At 44.9% G+C, this 13986-nt stretch overlaps 1 protein-coding gene across 1 annotated transcript in view; it reads right to left on the bottom strand.

The window, feature by feature from the left end:
- LOC135222970 (succinate-semialdehyde dehydrogenase [NADP(+)] GabD-like) overlaps positions 1-13986 on the bottom strand; it is a 39845-nt gene that overhangs the window by 8613 nt on the left and 17246 nt on the right. Inside the window, exons 8-9 of the mRNA XM_064261451.1 lie at positions 12755-12918; positions 9697-9855 (exon numbers count right to left, since the gene is read on the bottom strand). Of these exons, the coding sequence (XP_064117521.1) occupies positions 9697-9855; positions 12755-12918 (323 nt within the window). The remainder of the gene's footprint in view (positions 1-9696; positions 9856-12754; positions 12919-13986) is intronic.

Below are 13986 nucleotides of genomic sequence, written 5' to 3'. Positions count from 1 at the left end.
CCTGGCTATCGTGACGACCCAAGGGTCCGCTCCCTTGTTGTGCCAAACTTCCCAAAACTCCTGGAGTTTGGCCCCAACTGATGACTGGAGGACTTGTGCTTCATTGTTTGTTAGCGGGCTTCGACCCTCTCTTGGGAAGAGCCCTTTTACCTCTAAAGGAGGGGCGAGAAAATATTTTGCCTCGAAAGGGCTGTTGAGACTGTCTTGACTCCTTACGTGTCTTCTTAACCACTTTGGGGGGCAAATATTTCCTTACAGACGAAGTCAAAAGGTCCTGAGTCGCCTTCTGAGTCAAAGATAGCGAGATGTCCTTAATCAATTCTGAAGGAAAAGGCTGTTCTGAGAGTGGGGAGAAAACCAACTCCGATTTCTGCGCATTAGAAACGCCCTTTGCTGCAAAAGAGCACAGGAGGGACCTCTTCTTCAACACTCCTGCCGTAAAGAGGGACGCCAATTCGTTCGCCTCATCTCTCAGGGCTTTGTCCATGCAGGACATAATACTGCTTGGCAGTTGAGAAGCAGACGATTCCTTGTCTTCTAATGTGCGAGCCAGAGCCCCCAAGGACCAGTCAAGGAAGTTAAACACTTCAAAAGTCCAGAAAATGCCCTTCAGAAGATGATCCAACTCTGAAGACGTCCACCAAATCTTGGCCGCGTGCAGAGCATGCCTGCGGGAGCTGTCTACAATGTTGGAAAAGTCCCCCTGGGAGGAGGCAGGTACTCCCAGGCCGAGACTTTCCCCTGTTGCATACCAGACCCCAGACTTCGAGGCCAACTTGGCTGGAGGGAAGGAGAAAGAAGTCTTCCCTGCTTCCCTCTTTTCCTTCAACCAGGAGTTAATCCTTTGAAGGGCTTTCTTGGCAGAAATAGAAAGAGTCATCTTCAAAAAATGTTACTTGTTATAATACAATTAAGTTTGTTCATAATTACCTGGCAGATATATATATAGCTGTATTTTCTGACGTCCGACAGAATTTCAAAACTTGCGGCACACGTAGTGGGCGGCCAGGTGGTAGTACCCATTCCCGCCGCTGGGAGGCGGATATCAGGAACCATTCCCATTTATATTCATATTTTATCCATGCCACAGTCTCCTGAGGGGAGGAGGGTGGGCACTCTAATTATATATATCTGCCCGGTAAGTATGAACAAACTTAATTGTATTATAACAATAACATTTTGTTCATGAAACTTACCTGACAGATATATATATAGCTGAATCCCACCTTCGGATGGTGGGAAGAGACAGAATAGGATTTTAGGAAACTTAAATTAAGTAGATGATGTACATCTTGGTTCCTCACCTGTTAGCAAAGTAGACTCTGTGATTACTGTCACTTAAGCCTGCTTCTGCTTTAATCAGAGTTGCCAGCCAGGTGGAGACCTGTAGTGCTGGTGCGCTCTGGATGCTCTGTCAACGGGGACGTAACCACAATGTGACAAGATCATCGGACCATCCATATGAGGGCTACGGAGCAACTGACCACCACCTGACCAACTAACCAAAAAAACCCCTGACAGTTAAACTAAAGAATGGGAGATTTTCACAGAAGATCTCACCATCAACCAGAAACACAACAATAAAACTAACCTATTCTAAGCTAAGGGATAGGGAGAGAGCTACCTTCAGCCCCCAAAACTGTGTCCGCAGAAATGTATGGCCCCAAAGAACTACAGTTCTCGTAAATCGTTCTCACATCCCGTAGGTAATGTGAGGCGAATACGGAATTGCTCCTCCAAAAGGTGCTATCAAGGATATCCTTGATAGACATATTCCTTTGGAAGGCAAGAGAGGTAGCTACGGCTCTGACTTTGTGAGCTTTCACTCGTAAGAGGCTCAAATCAGTCTTCTGGCAAGATGAATGAGCCTCTTTAATGACGTCCCTCAGAAAGAAAGCCACAGCATTCTTCGACAAAGGCAATTCTGGTCTTTTCACTGAGCACCAGAGATTACCCGAGGGACCTCTCACCTCTTTAGTTCTGTGAATATAGAACTTGAGAGCCCTAGGGCTCTCTCTGGTTCTTGACCCACGAGACTCGACATACCTTTGATCTCAAAGCTCTTGGGCCAAGGGTTAGACGGGTTCTCATTCTTAGCCAAGAAAGTTGGACTCAACGAGCAAACAGTGTTGTCCCCCTTGAAGCCCACTTGGCTACTGAACGCTTGGATTTCACTAACTCTCTTCGCCGTCGCCAGAGAAGTTAGAAAAAGCGCTTTCTTCGTCAAGTTCCGTAGAGACGCTTCGTGGAGAGGTTCAAACGGACTTGACATTAAATGTTTAAGAACCACGTCGAGGTTCCATGAAGGCGGTCTCGCTTGTGGAATCTTGGTGGTTTCAAATTATCTCAAGAGGTCATGGAGATCCTTGTTGTCAGAGAGGTCCAGTCCTCTGTGTCGAAAAACGGCTGACAACATACTCTTATATCCCTTGATGGTCGGGACTGCCAATTTTTGCACATTTCTTAGGAAAAGCAGAAAATCGGCTATCTGGTTCACAGAGGTCGTGGAAGAGGAAACTCCCTCCTTTCTGCACCATGCCCTGAAGGAGGCCCACTTCGATTGGTAAACAGCTCTTGAAGAGGCTCTTCTAGCATTAGCGATTGCTCTCGCAGCTGCTTTCGAAAACCTCTTGCTCTGGCCAACTTTTCGATAGTCTGAACGCAGTCAGATCCAGAGCGGAGAGGTTTTGGTGATACCTTTCGAAGTGAGGCTGTTTGAGTAGATCTTTCCTCCAGGGCAACGTCCTTGGGAAGTCCACAAGGAATGTCATGACCTCTGTGAACCATTCTCTCGCTGGCCACATCGGGGCGATCAGGGTCAACCTTGTCCCCTCTGAAGCTGCAAACTTCCTCATGACTTCCCCCATGATCTTGAATGGAGGGAAGGCATAAAGGTCTAGGCCTGTCCAACTCCAGAGCAATGTATCCACCGCAATTGCTCCTGGATCTAGGACCGGGGAGCAATACAGAGGAAGCCTCTTCGTCCTCGACGTCGCGAACAGGTCGACTAGAGGACGTCCCCACAACTTCCACAGTTGTTGACACACTTCTTGGTGTAAGGTCCACTCTGTTGGCAGAATTTGATCTTGTCGACTGAGAAGGTCCGCCCTGACGTTCTGTACCCCTGCGACGAATCTTGTCAGGATCTTGATCTGCCTCACATCTGCCCATAGCAGAACTTCCCTTGCCAGGTGAAAAAGGGATCGGGAGTGTGTTCCTCCCTGATTCTTCAGATATGCAAGGGCTGTGGTGTTGTCCGAGTTGACTTGGATGACCTTGCCTGTCACTTTGTCTTCAAAGAACTGCAGCGACAGGAAGATCGCTGCTAGTTCTTTCACATTGATGTGCCAGGCTACCTGTTCCCCTCTCCAGGAGCCTGACACTTCTTCCCCTCCTAGTGTTGCTCCCCAACCGGAAATGGAAGCGTCTGAAAACAACACTAGGTCGGGGCTCAGAAGATTTAGGGATAAGCCCTCTCGCAACTTCTGAGGGTCGAGCCACCATCTTAAGTGGCTTTTCACTGGATTTGAGATCTTCAAGATCGCATTCAGATCCTCCTTGGCTTTCCATTCTTCCGCTAGGAAAAATTGGAGAGGCCTGAGGTGCAGTCTTCCCAAGGAGACAAACTTTTCCAGCGAGGAAATGGTGCCCAGCAGACTCATCCATTCCCTCGCCGAGCAAGTCTCTCTCCCTAGGAAGGCTGAGACTTTCTCTAAGCCTAGACGCTGACGTTCTTGGGACGGAAACGCCCCAAAAAGCCACTGAATCCATCTGAATCCCCAGATACACGATGGACTGTGTCGGGGTCAGATGTGACTTTTCGGAGTTGACTAAGAGTCCCAGGGACTTCGCTAAGGCTAAAGTTGACTGAAGGTCCTTCAGACATTTCCCTTTCGACGACGCTCTGATCAACCAATCGTCGAGGTATAGGGATATTCTGATCCCTGAAGAATGTAACCACCTCGCTACATTCTTCATTATGACGGTAAAGACCATCGGAGCCGAGCTGAGACCGAAACAAAGGGCTCTGAATTGCCATACTCTGTTTCCTAAGACGAATCTCAGGTACTTCCTTGAAAGAGGGTGGACGGGGACGTGAAAGTACGCGTCCTGCAGGTCTAGGGACACCATCCAGTCGCCAGGTCTCAAGGCTCCTAGCACTGACTGAGGCGTCTCCATCTTGAACTTGCTCTTTTCTACAAAAAGATTGAGCCTGCTTACATCTAGGACTGGGCGCCAACCCGACGACTGCTTCGGTACCAGGAAAATCCTGTTGTAGAAGCCTGGTGACCCCAGGTCCACGACTTGCTCCACCGCTCTTTTTTCGATCATCTGATCTAAAAGATCGAAAAGGATGTGTTTCTTCTCTCCCTGATAAGACGGAGAAAGGTCCCTGGGAGTTGATGTTAGAGGAGGAGGATGCAAAAAGGGGATCTTGTACCCTTGCTCTACGATCTTGAGAGTCCAAGGGTCCGCCCCTCTCTGTCTCCATGCACCCGCAAAAAACTTCAGTCTGGCTCCGACTGGCGTCTGAAGGACATGTTCTTCATTTGGCTGTCTTAGGTTTAAAGGAAGCTCTTCCTCTTGAAAGCCCTCTCCCTCGAGAGCTCCGCGAAAGGGTTTAACTTCTTCGGAGGTCTCACAAACGTGATGTAAGAAGAACTGCTGGACGCCTCGAGGACTGTGCTAATAGGTCCTGGGTCGCCTTCTCCTGCAAACTAATCGCTAGATCTTTTACCATCGTCTGGGGGAAGAGATGGTCCGAAAGAGGAGAAAAGAGCAATTCCGCTTTCTGAGCGGGTGTAACCGACTTTGCGGTGAAATTACAAAGAAGAGCTCTTTTCTAAGGAAAGCTGTTCCAAAAGTGAGAAATTAGCTCTTCCGAACCATCCCTGAAGGCCTTGTCCATACATGATAACACACTGGACAGCTCCCCCCAGACTGAGAGAGTCAGGGCTTCTAGATTGTAGGTCTAGAACTCCCAAGCACCAGTCCAAGAAGTTGAAGACTCCTAACGTGCGCAGCAGTCCTTTCAAGTGGTGGTCCGTCTCCGAAGGAGTCCAGGACACCTTGGCAGCTGATAAGAGGGACCTCCTCTGGGCGTCCACTAAGCTGGAGAAGTCCCCAAGTGCAGACGAAGGAACCTTCACACCCACGTCTTCCTTGGTCTCATACCACACGCCTCCTTTCCCAGAGAGTCTAGAGGGAGGAAGGGCGAAAGTCGTCTTGCCCTGATCCTTCCTTCGAGTCATAAAGTCCTGGAGCTTCTTGAAAGCCCTCTTGGTTGAAAGAGAAGTCTTCATCTCAACAAACTCCGGTGTCTTGAATGACTTTGAAGACGAAAGTTTCGAGGGAGGAGACCTAGGAGCTGCCGGCTGAAACTTGTCCCTGAAGGACGAACGTAACAGCCGCACAAGAACCTTATAGTCAGAGACAGAAGAAACCAAAGGGGGTTCCTCTTCCACTGAGCTCGCAGGACTACTAAGTTCCCCTTCTTCTTTAAGAGGAACCGGTGATCGTCCATCCGGAGAGGGCGTACGTCCAGCGGGTCTAGGCTTAAACAAAGACTTCCGCTGCTTAGAAGTTGACGCTTCGGGCACGGAATCGTCCTTACGACGATCCTTAACACTTGAAGAAGGCAGAACGTCTTGGGTGTATCAAGCGCCCTGTGAGACAACGGAGACTGCCTTACTTCTAACTGAAGAGATCTTATGCTTCTTGATAGCACTACTAAGACCAGAAGGTAAAGAGTCTCTATGCGCTCTAACAAACTCCTTATGAGGAGACACGTCCCTCCGAGCGTCCACACGAGCGTCCTGACGAGAGGCCTCAAAAGCGTCCCGCTTCTCGTGAAAAGCGTCCTGCTTAGCATGGAAAGCGTCCTGCTGAGCGTCCTGTCTTGTTTGTAAAGCGTCCTGCTTAGAACGGAAAGCGTCCTGCCGAGCGTCCTCAAAAGCGTCCTGCTTCGCGTAGAAAGCGTCCTGATGATAGCGAAAAGCGTCCTGCTGAGCGCAAGCTTTATCAGGAGAACGAGATCGGCGATGATCCGAAGGAGACGCAATCGGGGAAAGAGACGAACGAGGAGAGAGAGAAGGAGACGACTGCGTCCTCTTGACGGGCAGCCTGACGTCCTTTCTCCGCTTAGGCTCGACTGCTGCTGGGCGAGTCCTCTGAGCCATAAGAGCAGAAAGCTGGTCCTGAAGGGACAAAAGAATATTCTTCGTAGGTGACGAACTAGAAGGGGCAGGACTGAACCTGCGAGAAGGCGAGGGGCGAGGGGACGCCTCCTTCCTTCTCACAGGTACAGCTACCTGCTTCTCCGAAGAGCAATCGTAGCGCGACTGGACGTCCTCACCGGAAGACAACCTGCCTCTTTTCTGAGGAGGAAAGGCGTCATAAGCATCCGGAGAAGAACGCAAAGAAACTGGTGAAAAAGGACGTGAAGCGTCCTCACAACGAAAAGTCCTTTTCAGAGGACGCGAGTCACTCCGAGCGCTCCACCCCTTGCGCGGGGAGGACGCTTCGGAGGACGAGAAACAGTCCTTCAGGATACGCGCTCGAGCGCGCTCCTTGGCAGCCTGGGACTTTGCAACAAGGCCTGCCGAAGGTACGCCAGATCGGTGGGGAGCCCCCGTAACCCTCTTGCAGCTTTCGACATACCCTTTCCCTCCCTGAGTCCTGGGAGTCCGATAGAGGTCTCAGCCTAGAGGCATTATGGGGCCGATCTGACGCCCCCTCCACAACACTAGGGGCTACGACACTCACAAACTTTCACAGGGCCAGTTTCCAAGGCCAACACTTTAGATTCAAGAGTGCGCAGAGACTCGAGAATCAGAGAAAGGGCATTACCTTCTCCAGACACATCTCCAGGGCCCGAAGGCAACATCACAGGTTTAGGTGAAACAAAATCTACCGGTGTTAGAGGGGGAGAAATGTTACATTCCTTACCTTTCGTAGAACTGCTCCTGGAGGAAGCCCTCCTGACTCTATCACGCTCCAATTTACGCCGATAGGTCTCGTACATTTTCCATCCATCATCGGTCAAATCCTTGCATTCATTACACCGATCATCAACCAAACAAACATGCCCCCTGCATTCCATACATACTGTGCGAGGATCAACTGAAGGTTTAAGAAGCCTCACCTTACATTCACTCCTCACACACTCTGAAACTCCCTGTACTTAATCCTGACATCATGTACACAGAAAAGCCAATCCAAATTAAAAAAACAGTCCACTATCACGCGTGCCAATCCAACAATCCAGAGTCGATAACCAAAAGTCAATCCAGATACTTAGAAACGAGATAATCCAAAAATCCTAGACGGAGGTACTGCAAACAGTTGTTTACAGCACCGGCGACAGAAAAAATATGAATAGAAAATGGGAATGGTTCCTGATATCCGCCTCCCAGCGGCGGGAATGGGTACTACCACCTGGCCGCCCACTACGTGTGCCGCGAGTTTTGAAATTCTGTCGGACGTCAGAAAATACAGGTATATATATATCTGTCAGGCAAGTTTCATGAACAAACGATGATTTCTTGGGGGTTTTGTTCCTTGAGAACTGCAAAAGGGGGGACAACGGCGCTGAGGGTTGAAACTCCCCTTCGAAGATTGACAGGAGACAATCAGTCAACCTTTTATAATCAGAAGACGGAGCTTCAACATCTCTCTCCTCTTCAGAAGCTAAGTCCTCAACGTCTTCTTCCACAAAAGAAACCTCCTGTAAGCCAACGTCTTGTCGAAGAATATCCCCAGCGTACGGATCCAAAACTTGTTTAGCAAGCGAATGTTTCATCGCGTCATGACGAAAGTCTTCTCGGAATTGTCGGGAGGAAGACGGGTTAATGTCCTGCTGCCTGCGTTCTGCGTCCATCGCTTGAGCTGCGTCCTGCGTCCATTGCTTGAGCTGCGTCCAAGTACGTCTATCGGGCTGTTCTGCATAACTGAGCGATCGTCCGTCTTAGCCGGTACCGTGCGTCCTGTCCGAGAAACCGAAGGACAAGGAGGAGGAGGCAAACTCTGATCATGTGTCCTCTTGGAGGACTTAACGGGGAGAAACGCGTCCTTACGTCTCGAGGAAGGCTGATCCATTGCTTCCCAAGACTTAACCAGGTCGGCTAATTTCACTTGCATCTCTCTGAGAAAGTCACTAGTGTCCGTTTCCTGATGGATCGCACGCGAAGGCGGAGAGCGAAGTCGTGAAGCACTGGTACGATGAGGAGAATGGACTTGAGGTCTGCGAGACGGAGAAGATACAGGAGAGTGCACCCAGGACGCAGAACGATAGTCTCTCTCAGGAGAACCGCCTGCCATAGAAAGTCTTGCGTCCTCCCTTGAACAAAATGTTCTCCTCCTTTTAACAGGAATATCGTCCTCATCCGCACTAGATGAGAAAATCTCGGGGCTACTCCATCTCTATTGCGCGTAGCCGAGTTCGTCCTGAGATGAGGCTGGTCTGTGTGTCCTCTTGAGGGGACGCGATTCCTCCGCATAGCGCCGATACTTGCCTGACGCAGAGCTATCGGAAGACGAAAAACACTTCCCAGTGACGCCTTTTCTACAGTGACTGCTGCAGCCTGGGACGCAACAGGACTGCCTGAAGGGACGACTAATCGTATGGGGACCCCTCTCGCCTCCCTTCGATTGTCAACATACCTTCTCCCTTGGGTCTGGGAGCTTGGAAGCGGTCTAGGTCTAGGAGCACGAGAGAGACGATCAGCCGCCCCCTCCACTACACTGTCACACACATCAAAAACACCCACTTTGTCAGTAAGACGCTGAATCTGATCGCCCATTGATGCTAGGGCAGCAAACACTTGAACATAATGTGAGTCCTTCGCATCCTCAGAAACAGCAGCAGGCGCAGGAGAAACCTGAGGGGAAGGTGCTACAACTTATACTTGGGAAGGAGGTGGAGAAATAGTCACCGAATCATTCAAGGCCTTACTAGAAGAGCCTGACCTCTCACTCCGAGACACAGATCTCCTAACTCGATCTTTCTCCAATCTCTCCACGTATTTCGTGAGAGTCTTCCACTCCTTTTCATTCAAACTCTCACACTCATTACACCTATTGTCCCAAGTACACACACACTCTCTACATTTCTTACACACAGTGTGAGGATCTACCAAAGCTTTCGGTAGTCTCACCTTACACCCTTCTTTCACACACACTCTAAAGATAACACCAGAATCAGACATTTTAAGAAAAATCCAAAGCGATTGCCAATCTAACTTTCCAATACGATACCAAAAAATCCGTTCAAAATAGTGAAAAGTCAGCAACGAGCTCGAAATCCTAGCAGGGAACCCTCAACGATGTTGACGGTTCGGCTGGCAGAGAACATCTTATGAAAATGGGAATGGTTCCGAGCGCCAGCGCCATGGGAACAGGGTGGCGATCACCTGAACTACCAGTGATCTAGCGGTTGCCGCGAGTTTTGAAAATTCTGCCAGTGCAACAGAGGATATAGCTATATATATACCTGCCAGGTAAGTGTCATACATGATAATAGCAAATTTATTAATACTACCATTATGTATCTAAATTTTTAATTTGCTTTGAATCAAAACACCATCTCTACAAAACATGAACATTCTGTAGTCAATTTGCATACTAGATACACAAACAATAATGAAAGCAAAATTTTAACAAACACCAGAAAAAATCATACTACCTTACTATACTAACCTTATTTATCTGACTCTGATTGATAAGAGGTCCCACATTCACCTCCTTGCTGAAGCCATCACCTATCACTAATCGTTTGCTAATTGCCTCCTTGCATGCTGCTAAAAACTGGTCATATATTCCACTCTGGACATAAATTCTATTGGCACTGATGCACGTCTGTAATACAGTTATAATTAAAATCAATAACTCTTCCATATTCTAAGTGCTTTGAAAGCTATGTATGCATAAAACATATACATCAGTATGTACATATAAAACAAACCAAGATTTCAGTTGCTACTTGATTTTAGTGTAAAATCATCCCCAGCACAATTAGTTGTTTTAACTTTCATAACCAAGAAGCCAACTGATAAAGGAACACAAACAGTACTTTCAACAACAATTCTCCTGTAGGTCAATTCAAACCTGTAAAGGCTACTACTGTACCAAAAAACCTGCACCACCTAAGTTAAAAAGTTTACGAGATAGAATACCTTTAGGTAAACTCTGTTTAGGAGGCAGTTAAATCCTTTAAACAAGCCTGGACAAAAATTCTCGGTCCAGGGTATCTTGCAAAAATGTGTAGGATCTAATGAGCACTGAAAATACCAATTGTTTCCTGCAAATATATGTACATACTATGTAACTAGGTACAAACTGAAATTAATTTCAGGCAAGCTTAGAGAGCATTGGGAGGATGTTAGTTTGACCATAACTACTGCATACTGCACTTATAATACCTCTTGGAAAGGCAATACTGTACCTATCAAATAGTGAAGCAGGAAATTACTCTTGGATGTGAGGACTACTAAAAACCAAAGGAAAAAGAAGCCAACTATGCTTGAGTGTACTGTAATTAAAACCTTCTACCCCGCCTCTTTTAAGGTTGTTAAGACACTTAATCCACGGTGACATTCTGGGCTGATGTACAGAACTCCTCTTTCATCACTTTTATCTAAAGTACTGTCTGCTACTAGTATCAGGTCTTAAGCAGAGAGCAGGATATATAGCTGCTTTCCTTCCAGAACCTAAGTACATATGGTAATTAAGGGGGCCGGCCGGCTAATGCAGTTTTTTAACGACAGGACTTTGACATTCATACCACTTAATAAGGTGACTTGGGACATCTCCAAACTGCATATGATTTTGCCTCTGACCTTTGGTTTGTGACGCCAGGGCAATTTATACCCGAAAATAACCATTTTTCAAATTCTATCTCCTCCCTTGATATTTATTATTAAGACCTAGGATTACTACCATATATAGACCTGATGTCGACCTCCAATCAAATGGAGTTTTTTTTTTCTAAAAGTCATTTTTTTGCTAGATATGAATTTTTCAATATGGTAAAAAAATAAACCCTATAAATCACGAGAAAAAAATTTATAAAAAAAAATAAAAAAAAAGACGAAACAAAAATTGGAAAAAAAGGGCTCTATTTGATTGTTCTATAATGTCTTTCCGATTTATATACCAAATTCCAATGTTATAGCTTCAAAACTAAGTGAGGAGATAGATTTTGAAGGTCAATAAGTATAGTTTTGAGATACGGGCGTTCAAAGTTTTCCTTCGTATTTCTAAAAAGACAATGTTAATAAATAATGATTATTATGAATGTATATTTCTTTTTTGTGTATTAATAAACCAAAACTATTTTATTTATCATAATTTAATCATAAATGATGATCCTTTTGCTCATATATCGTAGCCTGGGGCACTGCTTGAGGCAAGATGGGGCACTCCTTCCTACGTAACCCCCTCTCCCCCCTTCACTAACTTGGCTTATTACAGCGAATTTTCTTCTGTATGTTAGCGAGATGTTTTCCTTGTATTTTCCTCTTTGGCATGATGACATTCTTGCCGAAACAAAGATAAACAAACATAAATGCAAGAGAATGTCAAAGGTGAAACTCGAAGGTGTACTCTCTTTTTACAAAGACCAATTTAATAAATCATCATTATTATGAATTTCATATTCCATTTTGGGTATTAAAAAACCAAAAAAAACCAAAAAAACCAAAAACTATGTTATTTATCATAAATGAAGATCTCTTTGCTCAAAGATCGTAGCCTTGGGCACAGTGTGACGTGTGCTGTCAGGCAAGAAGGGGGCGGTTACTAGGCAACCCTCCCCTCTCTCTTCACTAACTACGCGTATATTATGATATTCTGTAATAATACTTGAGCGATTTTTCTTCGTCTGTATGTTAGCGAGATGTTTTCCTTGTCTTTTCCTCATTGGCATGATGAACTGCTTGCCGAAACATACAAACATACGTAAAAGCAAGCGAATGTCACGAGGTGAAACTCGAACGTGTAATCTACTTGACGTCTATGGTCCAACTGATTCATGATTGAACCAGATACTCGCTTCAGACGCTTCTGCGAGCCACGGAATCTCTACAGATGCCATTTCTCACAATTTCTTTGCCAATAATTATCAAAATTTACGATAACAGGAGAAATATTGCATTTTCTTGTACGGATGAATGTTTTAGGCCTATTGAGTTATGTTTACTAATTACCCTGTAACTACGAAAGCAAGAGGAAGTTTTGACGAAATATTTCGTAATACGTATTCTCAATTGCCATATGAAGCTCCATGAATTTTTTCATGACTTTGCATTTTTCGCCCTATACCACCATATATAGGGGTTCCGGCCGGCCCCCTTAAATATCAAACTTTGACAATATCATTATAAAAAAGCCATAGTAAGGGGAATGTGAACAACAAAAACCAACTTCAACTCTAAATTGTTCTGAATCTGGCAAATGCTCAGTTTACTTTATGTATGGGAGGTTTCTTTGAAGCAAACCAAACAAAAACATGAACTTTAGTTCTTCAATAAAATCAAATAACTGAATTTCCAATTGTTCTCAACTGATAAACTACAGGCATGAATCCAATTTGGGGTGAAAATAACAGTAAAACTGCAACTGAACTGCTACTCAAAATAAAAATGACTAAAAAGTCGCCAAAGAAGCTACAATAGAAAACAAAACCTGATGTAAATTCATATTACTCATGATTTGCAACCTCTTGATAGGATAAAAACTGGGAAAACTATGTACAAACCTGGCCTGCATTTCTGAATTTAGCTACTAAGAATCCCTCAATAGCTTTGTTAAGGTCAGCAGAATTAAATACGATGAAAGGTGCATTTCCTCCAAGTTCCAGACCGATTTTCTTTATGCCAGTCGAACATAATCTATACAAGAGTTTACCTACTGCAGACGAGCCTACCAAAAGATAAAAGAAGCTGGTATAGTATATACAAAAAACTTTAAATATTTACATTTGAATAATTATTACAATATCAAAGCTAAACTAAAACTGCAGAGTAAAATCAATATTTGCACATATAAAATCCCTTAAACTAAAATGTTCTATACACACATTTATCAATGACAAAATAGGTACTGTACGTATATGATTTGCACTGACTTGAATTTATGCTGAAATGATTAGCACAGGTTTAAAGCTGTATTTTAAATCTTAATATAAAATGTTTGTATAAGACACTGGCTACTAATGCCATTACTTTTGGTTCATGACAGTAGACAAGATAAAAGACTGCACTTATAAAGTAATTACTATTAAAAGTTGGATAAAGAGTAATTTTCCAGTAAAAGTAGTAGAACAGAATAGAATACAATTTAGAATTTATGCAAAAGGCCCAAGCACTGGGATCTACGAGGTCATTCAGCACTGAGATGAAAGCCGATAGTAAAAAAGTTTTTTAAAAGGTGCAACAGGAAGAAAACCTCACAGTTGCACTATCAATTGTTAGAAGAGGGTGGAAAGTAAGATAGAAGAAAGACAATATGAATGGCAGTGGAGTAAAAGGAATGAAAAGGGTTGCAGCTAAGGGCTGAAGGAAAACTGCACAGAACCTTAAGTAATGCCTACACCGAACCACATAAGGTGCACTGATGACACTAGCCCCCGCTGGGCAGCAAAGGTTGTACTATCTCTTGAAATAATGTCCCATTGGCAATCTTAATACAGACTCATTCCCCAAATTAACTGGCCCTATAATTCATGCTAAACAAACAACTTGTAAATGCCATTTTACTCTTTAAAGAGTAAACACTTATACAGTTTAATTACATTGCTTAATGCCGCTCTAAATAAAACTTAGGGTAACTTACATTTTAAATCCAGTAATCCCTGATTAATACTACACTACCCTTGCATTAAAACCTTGTTACCTAAGGCAACTAGACATCTGTTGGAAGGATGGGCAGAATTTCAGACGGATGATGATCAAGTGAGCCAATTATTCAAGGCAGATAATGAAATATGTA

The sequence above is a fragment of the Macrobrachium nipponense genome, chromosome 8, assembly GCF_015104395.2.
Source record: "Macrobrachium nipponense isolate FS-2020 chromosome 8, ASM1510439v2, whole genome shotgun sequence".
In the NCBI taxonomy this organism is placed as follows: Eukaryota; Metazoa; Arthropoda; class Malacostraca; order Decapoda; family Palaemonidae; genus Macrobrachium; species Macrobrachium nipponense.
This window is presented reverse-complemented; position numbering and strand designations above follow the sequence as displayed.